Source organism: Hemiscyllium ocellatum, chromosome 5 (genome assembly GCF_020745735.1).
Source record: "Hemiscyllium ocellatum isolate sHemOce1 chromosome 5, sHemOce1.pat.X.cur, whole genome shotgun sequence".
NCBI classification, from domain to species: domain Eukaryota; kingdom Metazoa; phylum Chordata; class Chondrichthyes; order Orectolobiformes; family Hemiscylliidae; genus Hemiscyllium; species Hemiscyllium ocellatum.
The window spans coordinates 74,407,644-74,432,917 of record NC_083405.1 but is presented as its reverse complement, the minus strand read 5'-3'; the positions used below and the strand labels follow the sequence as shown (position 1 = coordinate 74,432,917).

The 25,274-nt window shown below is 40.0% G+C and overlaps 1 protein-coding gene across 3 annotated transcripts in view; it reads right to left on the bottom strand.

Moving 5' to 3' along the window:
• The window catches only part of tpk1 (thiamin pyrophosphokinase 1), a 374,891-nt gene that overhangs the window by 176,171 nt on the left and 173,446 nt on the right, over positions 1 to 25,274 (bottom strand). For all 3 annotated transcript variants that reach the window (XM_060824853.1, XM_060824854.1, XM_060824855.1), the window contains one exon: positions 19,156 to 19,228. In XM_060824853.1, coding sequence (XP_060680836.1) covers positions 19,156 to 19,228 — 73 coding nt within the window. The remainder of the gene's footprint in view (positions 1 to 19,155; positions 19,229 to 25,274) is intronic.

Sequence of the window (25,274 nt, the reverse complement as noted above, 5' to 3'; positions counted from 1 at the left end):
CACCACAATACCAGAAGGTTGACGAGGCTTTGGAGAAGGCACAGAAATGATTTACCCAGATGTTGCTTGGTTCAGAGAGTATTAGCTATGAGGAGAGATTGGAAAAAACTTGGTTTGTTTTTCACTTGGCTGCCATTTCATATTTTCCTCTAATTCTTGCTGCCCATCATTTTCCTCATTTTGGGAAACATGCTGGGTTGCGACCTGGCACACTTCAACTGACACAGGGTATTTAGGGTGTAGGTTTGCTTGCTGAGCTGTAGGTTTGATATTCAGACGTTTCATTACCTGGCTAGGTAACATCATCAGTGGCGACCTCCAAGTGAAGCAAAGCTGTTGTCTCCTGCTTTCTATTTATATGTTTGTCCTGGATGGGGTTCCTGGGATTTGTGGTGATGGAATTTCCTGTTCATTTTCTGAGGGGTTGATAGATGGTATCTCGATCTATGTGTTTGTTTATGGCATTGTGGGTGGCGTGCCAGGCATGTCTTTGCTTAGCCTGTCCCAGGATAGATGTGTTTACCCAGTCGAAATGGTGTTTTTTTTCATCCATAAACCAGGAGCCCCCCTCAGACCCATAGTCTCATTACCTGGAACTACACGCAAGACTGAAATACCTAATAGAAGAGTCACAGCACTCCATCCACTCCACCCAGGAATTCCTAAAAATCATCAACGCCATAAACAAACACATAGATCTAGACACCATCTATCAACCCCTCAGAAAACGAACCGGAAATGACGTCATCACAAATCCCAGGAACCCCATCCAAGACAAACATACAAATAGAAAGCAGGAGACAACAGCATTGCTTCACTTGGAGGTCGCCACTGATGATGTTACCTAGCCAGGTAATGAAATGCCTGGATATCAAACCTACAGCTCAGCGAGCAAACCTACACCCTAAACCTCAACCTGAACTGCAAACCTTCACAAACCTTGCAAAAGACACAGGATATGCCATTTAAATGCCTGGTGCAACTTCAAGTTTCCGTCACATTATTTTTTTTTAACAGAGGTGGGTATGATCATGAAGGAAGAAATTATACCAGGTAAGCTAGTTTATAAACGTGGGAGAAGATTGCTGTGGAGCTAGGAATCTTTGATAGATATATTTAAGCGTTCTTGGCAACTTCTAATTAAGTACTCTTTGAAAGATTAAATACAATATTAATTCAATGACTGATCATATGGCTCTGTTTACTACATCACTTGCATTAATGAAAACATTATGAATGCCTGGCTGAGCTTCAAGATTCATTGATACATTCAGACCTGTATGGGTTTGTTTAAATAGTTTGAAGGGAACTGCCCATTTTGTTTAACGGTTTTACTTGCTTTTATTTAGTTTATCTTTACTTGAAGTTGGCTTTAATTTTGACATGATTAGGAGATATTTAGTGGATTATAATGTTTTCAATGAGACTGACAGTCAATGCATGATTAACAATTTTATGGGAAACGAAGATAGGCAATTTTTTGGAAAGGAAATTCCGAATGATTTTATTTTCTGGTAATTGCATTTTTATTTAAAAAAGTATGTGGTCATTCAATCCACAGTCAACGGATATCAAATGATTGGGCATGGAGGGAAAATGGAAGGTATGATGGGGCATGCAGGATGAGTTGAGAGTTAGCAGGGCAAGGGGTGAAGGTGAGAGGACCCAACATGTAAGAACAGGGCTGATGTCCCAGTAACCAGCAGAGGGCCTTCTAACCTTTCATGCGTTGTAATCTACCTCCCACTGTTGCAGTGACAGACCCTGTTTCAGAAGGCTGCAGCACTGACTCTAGCATGCATTTGACTCCCAGACACCAAGTTTTTTTTTGAAGATGTGCTGCCTCTCTGGAGTCTGGACTATGCTATCAGGAAATGACCTGACTAGTTTCTGTAAAGATGACAAAAATAAAGTCCAAGCCTAAAATTAGAACCCACCTCGATCTAAAAGAATAATTTCCACCTCTCACCTGGACTAGCCTCAAACAGACTTGTTCCAGCAAGCATTGAGCCTTATCATCTTAGCTAACCTTACAAATATGTTTGTGGATCCATCTTTGTACAATAAATAAACACCTGGTAAAATACGGTGTGGACCCAAAAACTCTGACCAGGAAAGAGGTACTAAGGTTAACAAAAGCATTCACTCGGATTCCATTCTTTTCTCAGGTATTCATGTTCTTTCCTGCAGCAGTTGCTGGTCCACAGGTTGTGCTTTGAGCTTCAACAAAGCGCTACACTTTCATATAAATAAAATTAATCAGTTGAAAAAAAATTAGAAGACACAAGATCCTGCAACCTACTAACTGTAAGAAATGACTTATTGAAATAGTCAATTTAAAACTCAGTGATAAAACTGTGCTTGATTGAAACTTAACTTCCCTGGTTTCATTATGCAGAAGATAATTCCACTGTATACTAAAGTTATTCGAATCCATGAATCTTTTCACTTCAAAGTAATTGCACCATGCCTTTAAAAGAATAATTTATACTTCTTCTAAAGCCATTCAGCACTTGAGTCTCAAGTCACTAGCAATAGGAAAAATGCAAATTTCCACAGCTCATGTTTCAAATTTTTGTCACAGGCAAATGTCAATGTCTGATCAAAGGTTGATAGAATAGGTCTTCTATTTTTATGATTCTTTCTACATAACACCTATGACATAATAAAGCTTAATTCAGCTGTCAATTAATTAAACCAGGAAAGAACAAACCATTAAATGATAATAACTGAAGGCAAAATTAACAAGGTCTCCTTTAAACCTGTGCACTTTGCGTATTTCTTGTGTAACATGACACTTCATTTACATGTGTTACATTAGTAATTAGCCTTGCTAAAATATAAACAGAAGATTTATTGGGCGACAAACTACCATATTATGAGTGCTATGTTTTCAAAAATAAGTAGGCATTGTTCTTAGACAAAATAAAAGCTAACGTTCAAGTGGAGGTGGGCAAGGGGACAACAGTCATTCAATGTCATCAGTAGCTGAATCATGATCACTGGCCAAAAGGATTCAGACAATTGATTGTCAGCACAAGCTGTTTGCCCAGGAATTAGGGTATATCACCAAGGGGCAAGGCTGAAGAGCACAGGAAATCCATATCATGCAAACCTTGTAGGCAGCAGTCCTCATTAGTCAGTTCTCATCGAGCTGTCTTCATCAGACAGTCCTCATCTGTCTGTCAGTCTTCATCAGCTAAACCTTATCAGGCGGTCTTCATTGAGCTATCTTCTCGAGATGGAAGATAAACCAGAAGAAAAGGACAAAGTCCCAGGGAAAATTTCCCTAACACCTCAGTGGAAGGCATAACGCTGCTTTTACAACTTTAACAAGACAAACACATTGCATACAGCCTGTTTGTCCACTGGCATTGTTGAACAATCCCCAAATGTCATAGGTGCATACTTTTATTTGGCCAGTTAGCCAATGTATCATAATTTAACTGCTTAACAAACTTACTAAATTATCTAAAAGTTGCTACAAAACATTGACTGCCTATATTCAGTAACTGTGATCACAACACGCCCCAAAATCAGCAGTGGGAAATCAAATACCTTCATCATGCTTTAGTTTTCTCATAATTCTTCAAAATAATGCATTGAGATCTCAGTGACAGCAATCAGACATTGAGTGTATTTAAAGAAATAAATCTGCATTTATCAGAAGCATTTCACAAGCTCAGAACTGTCAAAATCATACCACAACCAATTAGTTAGTTTTTGCAATACTGTTGTTTTGTAGCAAGCAAAAACGTACAAACATCAACGACATGCATGACCACAGAATCCCGGTTGGTGATGATGGCTAGGCCAGCATTTAATGCCCTTTCCTGGATTCTCTTGGGAAGAAGCTGCCTTCTTCAATCACTGCAATCATTTGGTGTGGGTAGACCCACAATGCCAGTAGGGAGGGAGATTTTGAACCAGTAATTTTGAATGATTGGTGATATTTTTCCAAGTCAGGATGATGAGTGGTTTGGATGGGAACTTGCAGGTGGTGGCATTCCCATGTATCTGTTGCCCTTGTCCCACTAGATAGCAGTGATATTTGATTTGAAAGATGCTGTCTAGGGAACTTGGTAAATTTTTGCAGTGCATTGAGTAGACGTATGTATTTCTGACACCGAGCATCGGTGGCGGAGGGTGTACATGTTTATGGATGTGGTATTAATCAAGTAAGCTGCTTTGTCCTGAATGGTATCAAGGTTCTGGAGTGTAGTTAGAGTTGCAATTACCCAAGGAAATAGAGAGTATTTTATCACACTTATGACTTATGCCTTGTTCATGGTGGACAGACTTTGAAGAGTCAGGAGGGGTTCTTAACCGCCAACTTTCATAGTATCTATTTGGCTGTCCAGTTCAGGTTCTGGTCAAAGGTAACTCCCAGGATATCTATAATGGGCAATTCAGCAATCTTAATATCACTGAATGTCAAAAAGCAATGATTAGGTTCTCTCTTGTTGGAGGCGGTTATTGTCTGGTACTTGTGTGGTGTAATGTTACTTACCAGTTGTCAGCCCAAGCCCGGATATTGTGCAGATCCTGCTGCACCTGGACATGAACTGCCTCAGCCCAATGGAGAAAAGACCATTGATGATGCAGCTGAAGGTGGATGGGCCAAGGACACCACCCTGAGAAACTCCTATAGAGATGTCCTGGAGCTGAGATAACTGACCTTCAATAACTGCAACCAACTTTTGTGCCAGGCATAACTCCAATCAGTGGAGGGGTTTTCAACCGACTCCCATTGATTCCAGTGGTGCTACGGCTCCTTGATGCCACACTTGATCATTGTGGCCTTGATGTTAAGGGCCGTCGCTTTCACTTCATCTCTTAAATTCTTTTGTTCACATCTGAACAAATGCTGTAATGATGTCAGGAGATTACTTAGCTTGGCGGAACCAAAGCTGAGTGTCATTGAGCAGTTTATTGCTGAGCAAGTGCTGCTTGAAAGCACTATAAGGCCATAAGATAGCGTAGCATAAAAGCCATTTGTCCCATCAAGTCTGTTCTATCACTCAATTATGATTAATATGTTTCTCCACTTTATCCTCCTGTCTTCTTGTAACCTTTGATCTTCTTGCTTATGAAGAACCTTTGACCTTCTTATTAATGGCTGAAGAAGGATTGCCTTCTTCTGAAGGATTGCCCCATTACTCTGAAATTATCACCTCCACATCCACTCTATCCAGGCCCCATCATCCTTCTAATTTCCACCCAGTACAGAACTAAAGTCCTCAACTGCTGCTCATATGACAAGCCTTTCATTTCCGGGATCACTCTTGTAAACCTCCTATAGACCCCTCCAACTCCATAGAAACGAGGCTCAAAACTGCTCACAATATTCCAAATGCATTCTGACCAGAGCCTTATACACCCTCAGCAGTACATATCTGCTCTTGTATTCTAGCCCTCTTAAAATGAATGTTAAAACTACATTTGCTTTCCTACTGCCATCTAAACCTGCATGTTAACCTTAAGAGAATCCTAAACTAGGCCTCCAAAGTTCCCTTGCGCTTTCGATTTCCAAAGCCTTTTCCCATTTCGAAAATAGTCTACGTCTCTATTCTTCCTACCAAAGTTCACTATTGATGACACCTTCCATTACATCACAGATGATCAAGTGTAGACTGATGGATGATAATTGGTCAGTTTGGATTCTTGGTTCTAATGCACAGTACACATCTGAGCAATTTTCCACATTATTGAATAGATGCAAGTGTTGTAGCTGTACTGGAACAGCTTGGCTAAGGGCTGCGGCAGGTTATGGAACATAAGTCTTCAGTATTATTGCCGGAATGTTGTCAGGATCCATAGCCTTTGCAGTATCCAGTGCTTATAACAGTTCCTTGATATCATGTATCAAGTTGGCTGAAAACTGGTGTCTGTTATGTAAATGCTTCTGCGTTTTTTGTTGCATGAGAATGAGGATAATTAACCTCGCCAGCTAAGAAATTTCGATCCACTAGGTACTTGTGTGGAGCAAGCCAATTCTGTCTTTCTATGAGCTCGGCACTCACTTCACTTCCTTTCTGACCAGCATTGTTTTGCTTAGACCCACCATTGCTGAATCCCATCATTGTCCAGGATGAGTGTTAATCAGGCCATTAAAGAAACTGGTGTGCAATGGTTTAGGACCCTGGAACGATGCCACAAAGTCTGATCATCAGTGTGTATAAATAGCATACTGTGGGCAGAATTAGGACACACCAGACCATTACACTACACTACAACTTAAGAGACTCTTAAGAACCTATGAGCATAAACATATGGAGCAGCTAGTTCAGTCCCTACTTAAAAAGATGAAAGTCTGGTCTATGATTACCACGGATAGCTGTATTTAGTACAAAAGTATAAAATAGAGCGCTAATTTGAAGCCTGAGCTTGAAGATAGTTCTTGACTTTGTTTTCAACCTGATGAACTCAAAATCAAGCAAGGCATCAAACCACACGATAAAAGAAGAACGGCTTGTTGCTTTTTGAACAAATGTCTCCTGAACAAGTCGACAATTCCTTCCAACAATAAAGTACTCCTCTAAATCACTGATGTATGGGCGTTGATTACTTCTTCGAGTGCAAAAAAATGGAGTTTGAAAATACAATCAATAATTAAGTTGGTCCGTATACACTACATCAATGCCAATTTTGCAAAGTGATCTTAACTTTAGATCAATTCCAACAAGAATAAGGGCCCAACTGATCTCAGAATGAAGCGAACAGACTCTCTGTAGGCGATGGTCACACAACATTTCAGTCTGAAACTATAGGTAATGCAACCCGTGTATGGTGTGAAAAATGGTTTACAATGGTTGAAGGGTTTTGGATCTTCAAGGAGCTTTGTAAACCTATCATGCATCCATGTAAACAATGAAGTCAGCAAGGATTTTAATCTCCTCACTTTCTAGTATTTATATAAATAAATATAAAGAACATTTGGATTTATTTAGGGCTTTTTATGGCCTCAGATCATCTTGGCAAATATTTTTTAAGAGGATAATCGCTCTGTCATGCTAAAAGTTTAAATATTTAAACATTGTACTGTTGAGAAATTTTGTACAGAAATACATCCAAGTATGACAATTCTCTCGCCTGACAGGAGGAACACAATGTAAATCGACATCTTTGTTGCTCAAATAAGCACTTCAGCAACTGTTACCAGACCAAAGGCTGCAGTATAAATGTATCCTTGTAAAATTTAACACTGGAGTTGGGAAGTTTGAATATGATGGAAGGTTTTATTGTTAATAATTACATCCTTCAGCATGATCTAGGAGTCAAATACAATTCTGAAACAGATCAATTTTTTTCTGTTTTGGGTTTGCACTGGGTTATAACCTGCTAGAGCCCCACGTCTGTCTGTCAAAGATGGATCCACCTTTCAGCTATAAAATGATAGCACATGAGCTACCTATCTCAATTATTCCCAAAGGACTGAGCCAAAATATTCACAGAATCTGAGCAGAAAGGAGCCAATCAGTCCATAGTAAATGCACCAGCTCCCTAAATGAATGTCATGACATAATTTACTCCTTGTAATTCTCACATGGAGGTATAAAAACATCTGAAAGGTGACCACAGACAGCTCACATACATTCTTAATAACTGATTTTTGAGCAATTTTAGAAACCTGGCAAGAGAATTAATTTCCTTTGTGAACAATTGTCAGTTACAAGAAAAGGCACACAAAAAATGTGAAAAAATAGACATTTTCAAATGCTCAATAAAGTACAACTAAAATGTTTCATGCTGGTGAGCTCTTTATGTTATTTGTTTGGAGAAGAAAGGACAAAAAAATCAAAATGAATGCATAAAACACTAAACAAACAGTCATTGGATTCTACAGACCACATTTGGTCCAAGTTCCATTATCATAACAAAAGTCACAGTTGTTTGGGCAAAAGGCATATTAATTTAACAGTCTCTTGGAAGCACAGAACGTGTATATTGCTGAAAAGATGACATACTGTTTTATCTTATCCACATTGGACAAATACAAGAATGAAAACTTTCAAATCTTCACAACAATTTACACTAAAAGGGAAAAGGATGCTGATTGATTGGGGCAGCCCGGTGGCTCAATGATCAGCACTGCTGTCTCTCAAAACCAGGGACCCTGTTCAATTCCACCCTCGGGTGGCTGTCTGTGAAGTGTTTGCATATTCTCCACAGTTCTGTGCGAGTTTCTTCCAGTACTCTAGTTCCTTCCCTCAGTCCAAAGATGTATAGGCTAGGTGGATTGGCAATACTAAATTACCCATAGTGTCTAGGGATGTACAAGCTAGGTTCATTGGACATGGGAAATACAGGGTAACAGGGTTGGGGGAGGGGATGCTCTTCAGAGGGCCAGTGTGGACTCAATGGACTGAATGGTCATGCTACAATTGCATAGGATTTGGTGGAATACTAGAATATTGAGTGCAATTTGGATGTTTACATTTAAGGATGGTTATAGTGCATTAGAGGCAGTACTGCAAAGGTTCACTCAATTGGCCTCTAAGGTCATAGAGTTCCTCTATTCCTGATGAAGGGTTTTTGCCCGAAACGTCGATTTTCCTGCTCCTCGGATGCTGCCTGGCCTGCTGTGCTTTTCCAGCATCACTCTGATCTAAACTCTAAAGTCATAGGGCTATCCTATAATGACAGGCTGAGTACACTGTATCTACATTCTCTGGAGATTAGATGAATGAGGTGAATCTTCAAAAAAATGAAGATTCTAAAAGGGTTTAACAGGATAAATGTTGAAACACATTTCTGCGTCTGGGGAATCAAACACAAGGGGACACCATTTCAAGGTACAGGGTCAATCATTTTGGACTGAGATGAGAAGGCATTTCTTTATTCAAAGGGTTGTGCGCCTTGAAAATTCTGTATCCAATAGGGTGTGGTTGCTCATCATTCAATGTATGTACTTAAGGTTAGTAGATATTTAGTCCCTTGAAGAATCAACGAATGTGGAGATCTGGCAGTAGAGTAATATCAAGGATCGTGATCAGCCGTTATCATATTGAATGCTTCACCAGACACAATGAGTCATGTGGTCTTCTCCTACTCCAATTTTCCATGTTTTTATTGCATTTTTATCCAGCCTAGCTACAATCGAGAGGGTGAGCAGAAGAGATATCCACAAACCACACACTCATCTGTTTGCATGAACATGATTGAGTCTGAATTTGAGTCTGAAAGCAAAGTGCGTTAATTGCTGACTGCAATAACACAAATATATGAAATGCAGCATTTTCCTCTGAATAACTCATGTGTTTGTTGTAATTCCATCTAACATCTTATGTATCAAAAGGCATTCAAAGACAGTTGCTGATCAAAAGAAAATATCAAATTATGTATGAGTATAGATTGTTGAATATTATTTTTGTGTTTCTTCTTTGCGCAATATGTTCAGTTTTTCAGACGAGGTCTTATTTCTTCTATTCCTTCACAAGTACATCCTTAGTTAATGCACTAAACTGCATATTTTAATAATTTGAACACAGTGGGAGTCTACAATTCTTGAGATGTGATTCATTGCTGCAGCAAAGGAACCTTGAAGATAAGCAATCCCAAAAGAAACTGAAATGTTTGGAAGAATCGTAATTTAGATTTAAGCTTATTAATACTTATCCAAATATGTGGTTGTGAATATTAATTATACATATTTCTTCACAACCACCTGATGAAGGAGCGGCACTCTGAAAGCCAGCGCTTCCAACTAAACCATTTGGACTATAACTTGGTGTTGTGCGATTTTTAACTTTGTCCACCCCAGTCCAGGACCAGCACCTCTAAGTCAATTATAGAAATATAACCTCGTAAAAGTATAGAAATCACAAACATGAGATATGAGTTATAGTATCCAGCTTGAACTTCCCATCATGTTTTTCAGCCTGTGTCAGGCATTCCACCTAAGATTTTTTTTCTCAGACCACTGGTTTTAAAACTATATTCCGATTTATCAGACGAATGAAAAACACAGGCCTCATCTTCCGCCCTGGAACACTTCAACCCCAAGGCATCAATGTGGACTTCAACAGTTTCCTCATTTCCCCTTCCCCCACCTCACCCCAGTTCCATACTTCCAGCTCAGCACTGTCCCCATGACCTGTCCTACCTGCCTATCTTCTTTTCCACCTATCCACTCCACCCTCCTCCCTGACCTATCACCTTCATCCCCTCCCCCACTCATCTATTGTACTCTATGCTACTTTCTCCCCACCCCCACCCTCCTCTCATTTATTTCTCCACTCTTCAGGCACTCTGCCTATATTCCTGATGAAGGGCTTTTGCCCAAAACGTCGATTTTCCTGCTCCTCAGATGCTGCCTGAACTGCTGTGCTTTCCAGCACCACTCTAATCCAGAATCTGGTTTCCAGCATCTGCAGTCATTGTTTTTACCTAGACAGAAGTAACAGCAAACATTTCAGGAGGGAAGGGCTCAAGCCAATACCATGAACTGCAAACTATTAATAACTGCTGCTGGAGTTGCTGTGACCAATTTCTTCGACATTCAAAGCTGAAAAGTATGAAGGTGGATAAATCACCCGGACTGGAAGGACTACATCACAAAGTTTTGAAGGAAATAGCTGAGGTGGTTATAGAGGTACTGATGGTAATCTTTCGGGAATTACTGGAGTCAATGAGGGTCCGTGAGGACTGGAAATGGCTGACATAACACCTCTGCTGAAGGTTAAGGAATCTGGGTCTGTGCTCAATGAAGTTTAGAGCAATGAGTGGGATATCATTGAAATGAACCCTAGCTCTATTGCAGCGTATAAACAGGCCTGAATAAAATGGACGTGACAAAGATATTTCCAACAATAGGAGAAACAAGAATCTGGGGCCATAGCCTCAGGGTGGAAGGATGACCTTTTTGAACTGAGATGAGGAGAAATTTCTTCAATCAAAGGTGGCTCTGTGGAACTCATTACTGCAGAGGGCTGTGAATGCCAAGTCTTCCAGTATATTTAGCACAGAGACAGATAGGTGCTTGATGAGTAAAGGGATCAAGGGTTACAGGAGAATCAGATTGAGAAACATATCAGCCATGACTGAACAGTAGAACAGACTTGATAGGCTGAATGGCTTAATTCTGCTTCTGAATATTTTGGTCGTATGTTTGTTTGCACAATTTTTAAAACTAGGAATTAAACAGTCAATTGTAGAAAGATTATGCCTGATTGCAAAACTGATAAGCAACATCAAGGTAAATGCAATTCAAAGATGTTAATTACAGTTAAAATCTAATCTGTGCTGATATTACAAGATGGACTTGATTGAAAAAAAACTTGAACAATCAGTGAATCATTTCTGAACTTTTTGGTAGAGTCAGGGAGTCTGTGATTATATCTTGAAAAGTAGGTAAAAGCAAGTAATAATGGGAAAGAATTATATAACTCCATTAGAGATAGAATTTATTCAAAAGAGAGGTATTGCAAATGTTGGAGATTTGAAACATAAAATTAAAAGCTAGTGAAAGAAACACAACAGGTCCAGCAGCATCTGTAGACAGAAAAAGAGGATTAATGTTTCTGCAATTTGACTTGTTCTACCAAAAAAAGAGGTGTATAAGAAATTATTCATGGGGGTGGTAATTAAAGAATTGAATTGAAGTTTAAAATTAGCTTGTATTTCTACTGGAATCAATTTGAAGTATGTCACTTTCCCACAGACATAATAGTTATCGGTGGAGTTTTAGTTAGAATGTTTTTTGAGTTGAACTTATATCTGTGTACGAATAAACAGTTGAGTTTGAGCGACTAACAGGAGCGGTTGCAGCTTTACTGTGGTGTCGACTGCATTGCAGCAGATTGAAAAAGCCTCAGGAGATATTAATCAGTTAGGCTGGCACTTCAAGCAGAACAACAACAATAACTTATTGTTCACCATGTATAAGGCAAATGAGGCATAATATCAGTTTGGCTAAATTTTAATTCCAATTGTCAAATCAACTTCCACGCAGGATTGCACTTCAGCAATTTCTTCAACCCTGTATCTCTATCAAGAAAGTTAGGAAATAACAAGATCATAGGGACACGATGGCCTCCAAACTTCCCTCCTATTACACACCACCTTGATGTGGATAGGAATATCGCTCCTACTATGCCGTTGCTTTAAGATAATGCAATTTCTCACCTAATAAGACTTTGGCAGGTACAACAGCATGACTCTACAATGGTTCAAGAGAACATCTATTGCAATCTTATTAGGGAAACTAGGCACAGGCAATAAAACAGGAAATAATACCAACTGTGCAACCATAATAGAGAGCCCAAGTTAGAAAGAAAAAGCTTGATAAACTGTTATTGAAACTTACTGCCTGAAAGTGGAATTCAGTAATGCACTAGCTACACTCTTGATCTAAGCAAGATAGTGGTCTTGGAAAAATTAATTTGGAGAACAAGAGTTCAAATAGCAGAGGGGATCATAAGAGAAATCGTATGTAGGTTTTTCTTAAAATACAAACTGACTGGAACTAGGTACATCTTGTTAACCTCAAGCTCATAGGTTGGGGTTGTCAACCTGGGCCAATCAGAAAGCCCGAGGAGAAAATGAGGACTGCAGATGCTGGAGATCAGAGCTGAAAATGTGTTTCTGGAAAAGCGCAGGTTAGGCCGCATCTAAGGAGCAGGAGAATCGACGTTTCGGACATGAGCCCTTCTTCAGGAATTCCTGAAGAAGGGCTCATGCCCGAAACATCGATTCTCCTACTCAATCAAAGCCCTGGCTGACCAAAATAATCAGGAGATTTATTGTTTTGTTTTCTGGGTTTTCTTTGTTTATTTCCTTTAATTTAAAAATGTGCTAATTTGCACAGGCAGCTACCACCACCACACTGCTGCTGCTGCAGCCTGGGCCTGCTCCCACCACTGCAGCCTGGGCCTGCTCCCACCACTGCAGCCTGGGCTTTGTCTGGGCCTACCTATACCTGGTCTCTTCCACTGCTCTTGCCTGGGCCTGTTTCCACTGATGCGGAAAAAAATCAGGAGATTTAGAATCTCCTCGGTTCAGGGGACTGACTCCAAGCTGGCTGGTCACAGCCAGTGTACTGTGCAAAAGTAAATAAAGGGTGACTTGGTGACAGGATACCGGCCTCTGTGCAGTTATTTCTCAAACAAAAATCTAAAAAAAAAAGATATTATCAGGAGAATAAATCATGAAGCACTCATAGTGACAAAAAATCTAGCTGGCACAATGTCCATTAGGGAGTGAAGACTTTCATCATTACTCACTCTGGTCTATATGTGACCTCAGTCTACACCAAAATGGTTGCCTCTTAACAGATCTCGTAAGTGACCACGGTTTTATCAAACCAAGGCTCAGCAATTCAAACAGGCCCATTATAATCTTACAGCAACTAAGGATGAACAACAGACACCTGCCTTCCTAATACAGCCGAAAGCTAAACAGAATCGAAAAGCAACAGTTTGTTTTGCTTTGCAAGGGCTGTACTTACATTTTCTCCATGACTGCTGTTTTTATAGGGTTCCATTTTTATGGTTTCTGGGGGTCATTTTTCATTTTCACTGACTCCTTTAAGTGATGCAGTCAGGTATTAACATACTTTCTGTGGTTGCGTTGAACTGTTTTTGAAGAGCTTCCTTCTTTAATTAGATAAGGCAATACAAATACTAAAAGTTGAATGCATGAAATCTAACTTAGAACCTATAAATATGTTTGTGAATTATAATAAATAAATGTCCCTTCCTTCATTTCCAAAATAAATTATTGATTCACTCATGGGAAATTGGTGTTACTAGCAAGACCAGTAATTGTCAGCTTTCCTAACTGCTCTTGAACTGAATAGATTGTGAGGCCATTTCTACAGGCAGTTGAGAGTCAATCACATTATAGGTCTAGTGACATACGCTGTCCAGACCAGGTAAGGATGACACACCTTTTATTCCCCCTTCAACGAAGTGAACAAAATTTTTTATGCTAATTGACAATAGTTACTGACAGTAGTTTTCACGACCAGATTTTATTAATTGATTTTATTAATTTAAATTCGACTAGTTGTAATGCTGCGATTTGAAGTTGTGCCGTTAGAGAACGAGGATAGATCGCTCTGTTGATTAGTCCAGTGACATTATAATGAGGCTACCCACTTCTCATCCCCATTAAAATTCCAGCTACTTGGGTTAAAGCAATTTACTGGGAACAGGACTTATTTCTGCAATCCCTTTGTTTAAAAAAAATTGCAAACAATTAAAACCCTCCAGCATAGTGTTGTTCTGTTCTGCAAATTTATGTTTATTTCTCTTCAAAATGTGTATTTAAAGTAAGTGCTGATAAACAGGTCAACAATGAAACAAATGGAACATAAGCAAATTAATTGTGATTCTTCAGCTAATGATCAGATAACAAATGGTTTAATTGACATATATTTTGTACTTCAGTTTTTTTCTCTCCAGACTGATGCATCTCTTCATATCCTCATCCATGTTTTAATGAGGCAAATATCGGAACCCCTTGGAACAGCAGCATCCTAGTCATATAAAAGTCCCATATTATTTTATAGAAATAGTTAATTCATTGAGCGTCATAACCCTGGTAATGCTTCCAATATACAAACAGAAAATGCTGGAGAAATTCAGCAGATCTGCACTTTCTGTGCAGAGAATACAGAGTTAAGGCTTCGAGTCCTTCTTCAGTATTGACAGCAGCTACGAAAATGTGGCATTTATATTGCTGACGGAGGAAGGAGGAGTGGGAAGGAGAAGAGTGAGCATATAGATGGAGAGAGAGCTCAGACAGAGAGAAAGGTGGGTAGATGATGGGTTATTGATGGTAAAACAGAGAAAAGGGGAAGCTAGATAACTGACAATTGCAATGCTGAGTGGTTGAAAATGGGTTGGCTTTGCTAAAAGCATTCCATTTCAGGACAGGACCTGGGGTGTGGAGATAGGTAATAGTCATGCTTTAGAGTTGTTAAATGTGACATTGAGTCCTGAAGGCTGTAAGATCTCTAAGCAGAAGATGAGGAATTCTTCCAGCTTGTTCTGAGCTTTGCAGGAGCACCGCAGGGAACCTGAGACAAAGATATTGACCAGTGACTGGGGTGGTGTGTTGAAGTGGAGACAATTGAAAGCTCAGGGTCATTTTGACGGACAGAACGCAGGCATCCAACAAAACGGTCGCTGAGTCTGCGCTTCATATCCACATTGTGGACATGGAACACAGTAGACTAGATTGGATGATGTGCAGGTAAATTGCTGCTTCATCTCAAAGGTGTTTCTGGACTCTTGGATGGTGAGGAGGAAGGAAGTAAATGGGGAAGTGTTGCACCTTCTGCAATTGCATGGGAAGTCACCATGAGGAGATGGAGTTGAGGTGGAGGAGGAGTGTTCCTGGGTGCCCTGGAAGGAAAGGTTCTGGAGTAATACTGACAAGGGAGAGGCTGGGACTGTGTGTCCAGAGGTGGCATCCTGCTGTAAACTGGATATTTTGAAACTGACACAAAGCATAAGTTTTCAGCTTCTGAGCACCAGCCACCTCCTCTTCATCATAAACAGGGATTCCCTCTGCACCACCATTATCCCCAACTCTCAGCTTCTTCCTTGAAAAACAAAGTCTGAACTGTTCCCATCCACCATCACCCATTCTTTGCCTGGCTGAGCTCGTCCTCACTTTGAGTAACCTCTCCTTTAACTCCTCTCACTTTCTTCAGGTCAGAGGGGTGGCCATAGGTTTCCGCATGGGCCCCAGTTATGCCTGTCTCTTTGTGGGGTACTTGGAACATTCTTTTTCCAGTCCTGCCCAGGTCTCTACCCAGAATTCTTTCTTTGATATATCAATGACATCACTGGTGCTGCTTCCCTCACTCCTTCAGAATTGGTAAAATTAATCAATTTCACTTCCAGTTTCCACCCTACCCTCACCTTCACTTGGTCCATCTCCAACTCCTCTCTTCTTTTCCTCAACCAAGGATTCCCCGCCAGTGTGGGTGACAGGGTCCTTAGCTGTGTCCAATCCACTAAGACTCCCTCCCACAACAACAATCAGGTCCCCATTTCTAGTCTTCATTTTCTATCCCACCAGTCTCTGTATCCAAAGGATTATAAACCACCATTTCTGTCACCTCCACCAGGATTCCACCACCAGATACATACTTCCCTTCCCTCCCTTGTCAGCATTTCATAGGCATCCAGTCTCTCCAGGCCAACCTCTTCCTCCACTGTCAAAACCTCCCCTATCCCCATGGCACTTTGCCATGAAATCGCACAAGGTGAAACACCTTCCTGTTTACCCCCTCCTTCCTCACTATCCAAGGCCCCAGGTATATTTTCCCAGTGAAGCACACAACATATATGCACTTTGCTCAATCTAGTCTACTGTATTCCCTGCTCACAGAGTGTTCTCTTCTTCACCAGGGAGACAAAACACAGACTGGGTGATCACTTTGTGCAACATTTACTCCTGACCGTAAAAAATAATCCTGTACTTCAACACCCCACTGTGTTCCCCCACCAACATCTGACTTAAGCTCATTGCACTGCTCCAGCAAAGCTCAACCCAAGCTGAAGGAACTGCACCTCATCACCCTTGCTTTGTTTACACATCACTTGAACTCTTTTCCTTGTCTCTTTTACAAGTAAAATCAGCTTCACTCTATCTATTCTGCCTAACCCAGTCATCATTTTGAAAATCTCAAACAGATCTTCTCTCAACCTTCTTCTCAGCAGGGAGGACGGTTCCAATTTCTTCAATTTACCCTCAGAGCTGAAGTTTCTCATACCTGAACCATTCTAGTGAATCCCATTTGCAGTATCTCCAATGCATCATATCTTTCCTGTACGTAGTGCCGACACTGTATCCTTTGATTTATCAAAAAGACTAGCACTAAGTGAGAACACAAGCAACGCCAAATACTGACAAACAATGTGAAACATTCAAACATTTAAAAGATTTATAAATAATACAAAACACGAACTCAGGGAAAATTGCAAATACAAATAGAAACATTTAGATGTAAATAATGCAACATGCTCTACAAAATTTGTTGTAAACAATGCCAGGTCTTCTAAATGAAGGAGAAAGGAAATACTTTTAAGGAGCAGACTTACCTGACAGAGTGCCATGAGAACAGGGAATGTAGACAGAAATGTTGACAAGCAATTTGCACAATGTGGGCTTCACTCCTTGAAAATTATAGGGTCTGAAACTAGTACTAACTGGACACAACAACTGAAAAGAGAGATAGTGGATTGCAAATGAGCCATTTCTCCCTTCAAATTGATGCCCTTTCCAAGTGATTGGTGATGGCAGCAGTGCACCAGTCAGAATAACTGCTCCTGCTCTTCCAATCACATGCTTCCCATCTCCTGGTCTTGCTGCCCTTCCACTCAAGAGATTCTTTCAAGTAAGTGTGGGAGAGAAGAACTGAAGGTCGAAGAAGTAGCTCCTTAGGCCTTCTATCTCTGCTGTACAAATGAGCAAATCTTCTCTAATTTAGTTACCCCACCATCAATTTTTCCATGGATCTCTTGGGAGATTTAAACACTAATTTGCTGATCACTGCGCACACTCTCCTCCACAACCCCACCCCCACCTTGTAATTTGAACTTTATTTAAAAAGTGGCAGGAGATAGTTATCATGGTTTTCCATTAACTAAAAGTAAGCAATTTTGATTGCTTTAATTATTATTAAAAAGCATCGTACAACATAATAGACTCTTGGAGAGTTACATAAATCACTGCTAACTCCATGTGGAGTTGCATTCTGTGTTGCCTGTTTGGCTAGAGATTTTCTTGATGACCTTCTTATATTAAACATATTATGATTTTGGTGCAAGATTCGCACCCCCATTTTCAATTTATGTTTTCTGCGCTTTTCTGAATTTGTGTTAAGTTTTCTCATTATTCAAGCCCAGATTTCTTGTAGCATCTGTTACAATAAATGGGCTCTTTCAATTTTATAATTTCATCATAAGAGGTATACAAAATCCAATTTTACTAAAATGTAGTATCTGAAAAGTGGATTTCTTGCAATATAATTCTGTGAATTTATCACAAATACATTCCCTCATTTGCAAAGATCAAGTGCATAAAATACTGATAATGACAAATAGCTGTTTGATTGCATACCTTCAGATTTTGCTGACAGCAAAGCAACATTTAGGATTTAATTTAACTATATTCACATGTATCTTTTTTACAAAGTACAGTGAAAAGCATTGTACAGCGTCAACACTCTCCGGAGCCATCTTAAAACTCAGAAAAATAAACCAAGACATAGAATATAACGGCAGAAAAATGAAGAAATGAAGAAAGTATCCAACTTTACAGTCCCTTCTGTTAAGTGGACCATCATGGGCCACGGACCTGGTGGCCAGGCATGAGTCCGCTTCACTGCATCGCCACCACTGGAACGAAAGTCACCCACTCTTCAGTGCCATCTCTCCTCTACCGACCCCTCACCACTATGAGTCCTTGTTGGACTTCACTAATGCAGATCCCACTGATGCTACAGGTACTGCACTGACCCAAACTCGACTCTGCCACTATGAGTCTGTTTTGGGCCTTCTTCACTGATGAAGCCACTGTCGATGCCGCCTGATCTCATACTGGGCCCAAACTCACCTCTGCTGCCACCTCCATGAAGCTGTGCTGGATGCAGATTCTGCAGGGAATCCAAACTCACCTCCAGTGGTACCACCATAAATCCATGCTGCTGGATCCACTCACCGCTGGCACCGTGACCAAGCTCTTCACCAAGAGGTAATTAAAATAAAATAGAAGATAAAAAAAAGGAAAGAGGCAAAAAGAAAGAAGCGAAAGAAAAGCAGACAGGATTCGGGCTCAGGAGCCTTACTCCACCTTCTTCTTACCAGAACAGCCAAAAGTAAACTGTTACAGGTGCATAATAACGTGTTCAAACATGTTCTTCACCAACTTCAATCTACCACATTCCTTGTTATAATGTTTAATCAAGTCAGAAGATTTTTTAAAAAAATTAGATACACAATAAATCATTTCCAATTGTTAACAGTGGCTGTTCCTTTCTTGGTAAACAGTCAAATATCTTATCAATGAAAAACTAGATTCATGATCAAATTAAAAACATTTAGAGCCTATTCAATGTAAACAGTGACTAAATATTGTTCAATACTTTATAACTGGTCATCTACTTAAAGATAAACTAAAGGTTTGCTGTGGTTTTACCTTGACTTTGTAAAATTCTTTTACTTCCGGTTTAATCGAATCAAAATCTCCAGTGATGAAATGAGGGAGATACCTAGAAGAAAAGACAACAGAAGCAGCCACTTTACAGGAGCAGATAGTATTCTCCCACACAAAAACAAATCTGGTGCATAAGAAGCTAAATTCAAACTGACAGATCTATGAAGAATTGAAATTTTCAACTTGTATTTCTGCTCTACTCAACAAATCTAAAATGTGACCAGGCACCTAAATGATTAAAGTGACATTTTCTTCAGACACTGAAGTCGAAATTACACAAACAAGACATTTTTTGACATTTAATAAGAAATAAAGCTTTCCTGGAGCTGGTGTGATCTAGACGGAGGTTAAGACTTGCAATTTTAAATTTAAATCAAAGTGTCCTTTAACATTAACGTGAAGGAGAGAAACATTTCTTCATCAAATAAGTTGCTTTGTAAATTTTTATAATTACAAAAAACTCCCTACCACTTCGTGCAATTTAAATAACTTGCAAAAATAGATACATTGTCCAGAATAGTTCAACATAAATATTGTAACATATGCCAGAATTCCGTGGTATTCTTCCTAACATATGGATGATAAATACCAATATATCTTTTAAAAAGTGTCAGAAATATGAAGTTCGTAACACTTTTGTTTTGGATCCGTCCATTCAATTTTGTGTAAAATAGAGGAATGAAGGATTCATGGGGCCTTTTTTGAAACCTGACTGATAACAAGTTTGCATAATATAGTTGTTAAAGATTAAAAGGCGGATTGGATTGTCATATTGGGCAAAATATTCACACCTGCAGACAAGGTGTGCCATAGGTAGATAATTAGTTTCCACAGGGTAGCATTAGGAATGTCAGGTTTTATAAATAATTATATTTTGGATGATCTATTTAATAGAATGGAGCTGGAGGCCTGGACATTATCTATCTGAATACAAGGCCCACATGATTCACACAGCCATGGAGATAGGTTTTGGAAGGCAGAGGTCCTTAGGAAGCCATTGTAGGATCGGTTTACAGGTATCTTGAGCTATCACTAAATATTACAGGTGCAGTTATTTTGCAAGAGACTGAGAGAGAAATGGTTTAGAAGCAGCCCATCTCTATTGTCCATCGTGCAGAATGCAAAAGATGCCAGGTTGAGGAGATATAAACAAGGCTGTAAGACTAATCTAGCTTTAGTTAGTGGAAGGAATCTCCAGGTAATCCTCACTACCAAAATCAGTTTGGAGATTAAAAGTAATCTGGCTGGAAAAAGAAAAGTGAGGTAGGCCATCAGGAGCTGAGAATGTATTTGTACTGGCTCCTGGATAATGCTATCTACTGAACTATTTCAACTGTGTTATCGTTATTTTGTAACAATAAAAGCCTTATAACTTGAAATCTTTCCAATCCTTCCAGTCAATCACTGGAATTCAAACATTATTTAGGTTATTAGCCTTCACAGAAATTACAAGTAGTTCAGAGTGAATAGACTTCTTATGGAACTAAACCATGTTTAAATCACTATAATCAGGGTTCTGCCACTATCACAACTATAATATCACAAATAATATCCTATATGATATGGCAAAAGTAAACTTGGAGGCAACGGCCTCGTGGTATCATTGTCAATTCAGTGACCTAGGTAACATTAAGGGGACCTGGGTTGGAATCCTGCCATTGCAGATTTGAATTCAATAAAAATCTGGAATTCAGAGTCTAACGATGACCATGTTGAAAAAACCCATCTGGTTAACTCGTGTCCTTTAGAAGCGGAAACTGCTGTCCTTACCTGGCTTAGATGTGACTCCTTCCCCACAGCAATGTGGTTGATTCTTAACTGCCCTCTGAGCAATTAGGGATAGGCAATAAATGCTGTCCTAGCCAGTGATGCCCTCATCCCATGAATGAATAAACAAAGATTATTCCTCCTCATTCTTATCAACTTCTGAGTAAGTTTTGACATGATTTAGCACACCATCCTTAAGTCTACTCATTTGGCCTTGTCGGAAATGCTTGCACCTGGTTCATTTATCTAATCATAGACAGAAAATCACTTACAATAGCTTCTCTTCCTGCTCCTTCACCATTAGCTCTGGTGGCCCCCACAGATTAATGCTTGGCCCACTCCTATTTCTCATCAATATGTTGCCCCTCAATGGCATCCTCTTAGAACATCTTTAGTTTTCACATAAATGTTTATGACACCTAGCCCTACTGCACAACCATCTTCTCAACTCCTCCCCAGTTGCTCAGTTATCAGTCTGCTTGTCCAACATCAAGTATCACATAAAACAGAAATTTGATCCAATAATTGGAAGATTGAAACCATTGTTTTCAGTCCCACTTCAAATTCTGTTCCTCAGCTACCAACTCCATCCTTCCCATGCCAATTGTTTGACAATAAACCAGTGTGTGCATAACAGGGTTGGTCACATTTGGCTCTGATGATTTTCCAATCTCATATTTGTCCCATCTCAAGAATGACCCATTTCTATTTCTGACATATTACCTAATTTCAATATCTTCACAGCTCATCTGATGCAATAAACCTTAATTATGCCTTCTTTACCATGTATTACTATTTCAACACATACTACTGGTCTCCCAAATTCTAATCTCTGGAAACTTGAGATCATGCAAAATTCCACTGAGTCTGTCGCAACTCTATGCACGTCATTGTGCTCGCTACCTCCATTGAATTCTGATCGAGCAACTTCTTTTCACCAAAATTTGCATCCTGCATTTCAATCCTTCCAAGGCCTCCCTCCTCCTTATCTGTTACTTCTTCCAACCCTCCAATATACACTGTATATACCTATCCAATTCTGGTTGCTTGTACATCTCCAATTTCTTACATATCAAGGTCTCAGGCTCTTGAGTACCCTCCAAGTGCTTCTCTGCCTTTCTACCTTGTTTTCTTCCTTCTTCCTAGGCTTTCTTGAACTACTGAAATCCATGATGAGGGCAGAGTGGTAGATGTGATTCATATGGACTTCAATAAGCTGTTCGACAAGGTTCCCCATGGGAGACTGGTGAGAAAGGTTAAATCTCATGGAATACAGGGAGAACTCGCCACTTGGATACAGAACAAGCTCAAAAGTAGAAGACAGAGGGTGGTGGTGGAGGGTTGTTTTTCAGACTGGAGGCCTGTGACCAGTGGAGTGCCACAAGGATCGGTGCTGGGTCCTCTACTTTTCATCATTTATATCAATGATTTGGATGTGACCATAAGAGGTATAGAGGTATAGTTAGTAAGTTTGTTGAAGACACCAAAATAGTGGCCAGCGAAGAAGGTTACCTCAGATTACAACAGGATCTGGACCAGATGGGCCAATGGGCTGAGAAGTGGCAGATGGAGTTTAGTTCAGATAAATGTGGAGTACTGCATTTTGGGAAAGCAAATCTTAGCAGGACTTATACACTTGTTGCTGAACAAAGAGACCTTGGAGTGCATAGCTCCTTGAAAGTGGAGTCGCAGGTAGACAGGATAGTGAAAAAGGTCTTTGGTATGCTTTCCTTTGTTGGTCACAGTATTGAGTACAGACTTGGGAGGTCATGTTGCAGCTATACAGGACATTGATTAGGTCACTGTCGGAATATTGCGTGCAATTCTGGTCTCCTTCCTATTGGAAGGATGTTGTGAAACTTGAAAAGGTTTAGAAAAGATTTACAAGGATGTTGCCAGGGTTGAAGGACTTGAGCTATAGGGAGAGGTTGAATAGGCTAACGCTGTTTTCCCTGGAGTGTTGGAGGCTGAGGGGGTGACCTTATAGAGCTTTATAAAATCATGAGGGGCATGGATAGGATAAATAGTTAAAGTCTTTTCCCAGGGGTGAGGGAGTCCAGAACTAGAGGGCATAGGTTTAGGGTGAGAGAGGAAAGATATAAAAGAGACCTAAGGGGCAACCTTTTCACTCAGAGGTTGGTAAGTGTATGGAATGAGCTGCCAGAGGAAGTAGTGAAGGCTAGTACAATTGCAACATTTAAATTGCATTTGGATGGATATATGAATAGGAAGGGTTTGAAAGGATATGGGCCAGGTGCTGGCAGGTGGGATTAGGTTGGGATGGGATGTTGGTCGGCATGGATGAATTGGACCGAAGGGTCTGTTTCCGTGCTGTACATCTTTAGATTCTTGGATTCCCTACAGTGTGGAAACAGGCCCTTCAGCCCCATAAGTCCACACCGACCCTCCGAAGAGCAACCCACCCAGACCCATTCCCTTACATTTACCCCTGCACCTAACACTATGGGCAATTTACCACGGTCAATTCACCTAACCTGCACTCCATAACCATAACCTTTGTCTGTCTTCGCATGCAGACACGGGGAGAATGTGCAAACTCCACACAGACAGCTGCCCAAGGCAGGAATTGAACCCTTGGCGCTGTGAGGCAGCAATGCTAACCACCGAGCCATCATTCCGCCCTTATGACTATATGTTATTAGGAAGAGAGTTCCACGTTTGTGTCGCAGTAAGAAGGAAAGAACGTTGATTTACTTTCGAATCAGGATGCTATGCTGTTTGAAAGATAACATACAAGTGGTGTTCTCATATGTTTGCTGCTCTTATCCTTCAGGTGGTAGATGTCACATACTTGGAACAAACGGATGAAGAATCCCCAATGAGTTGCTACACTACATTTTACAAATGAGATACACTGCTACCATTGATGGTGGAGGAAATATACGCTTAAACTGATAGACAGGATGCCAATTAAGCAGTTGTTTCTCCTGGATGATGTTGAGCTTCTTGAATGTTACTGGAACACCACTCATGCCGGCATGTACAAGGGAGTTGAATTGGGTCTTTTACAAGTTGGGCATATTTTGAGGAATTGAAAGTGAGTTATTCACCACAGAATCCCCAGCCTCTGACTTGCTCATCTAGTGACCGTATTTATTTCGCTGGTAGAGTCAAGGTTATGGTCAAAAGATGTTGATACAGGGGAATTAGAATGGTAATACTGTTGAGTGTCAAGGGGAGACTGTTCAATCATATCTTGATAGAGATGATTATTGTATAGCTTGTGCAATCGTCTGGCACATTTTAGCCTTGTACCAAACGCTGTCAGGTCTTGCTGCTTCAGTAAACATTCACATCCTATTCACATTAACCTTGCTTCCTGTTTCTATTTTATAGTTCATAATCATAATTCGTTGAAGTTATTGAATAACACAGAACACTCACTCTTAAAGATGTTTAGCTTCACCAGTTTCCTCTAACTGCATGCTCTAGTTAAAACAAAACTATTCCTCAAAAATGTCACATTTTCCACTTAAATTACTAAAGTAATGCCTTGAATGTTCAAGTTATTTCAAAGGGTCCTTAAACGAATTGCTCTAAAGCTCAGACTCTTTCAACATTATGGGATTCTACTGCTAACTTCCACCTGATTTGCAGAATTCAGCAGCATGTAACCTGATGTTTGTGAGAGTTTATATACAGAATGTGTTGCTGATCATGTGATAATTCGTGAATATCATTGTTTTTTTCACAGGACATGGTATGAATTTCCCAGACTTCATTTACAAAATTAACAATGATCATCTTGGGCCAATTAAACACCTTATTAATAAAATTTGGGAAAATGGGCAATAAATCTTCCAATGTTCTGTGAATTCACTTCTGCCGAAATTATTGAACAGTACGCTTATAAACAATGGTTGAAATCAGCAAGGAAAAGCAAAACTGCTGGAAAAGCTCAGCAGGTCTGGCAACATCTCCGGAGAGAAATCAGATTTGACATTTCGAGTCAAATGACCCTTCCTTAGAAATGGAAGGATCTTCGCTCCGAGGAAGGGTCACTCGACGTGTAATGTTAACACTTGATTTTGCTTCACGTTTGCTGAGCTTTTCCAGCAATTTTGGATTTTTCTTTGACTTACAGCATCCGCAGTTCTTTTGGCTTTTATTTGAAATCAGCAAACTGCCTGAGAGTGCACAAAATTACTTAATGCATGACTATAAAGAAAAGAACAATCTGATAAATGTGTCTGAGGTAGGAGGAGATGGATCTAGGATGGATTTGTTGGAAAGGAAAGGGAGGACTAGGAGAAAGTGAGGTCTGCCGATGCTGGAGATCAGAGTTGAGTGTGTGTTGCTGGAAAAGCACAGCA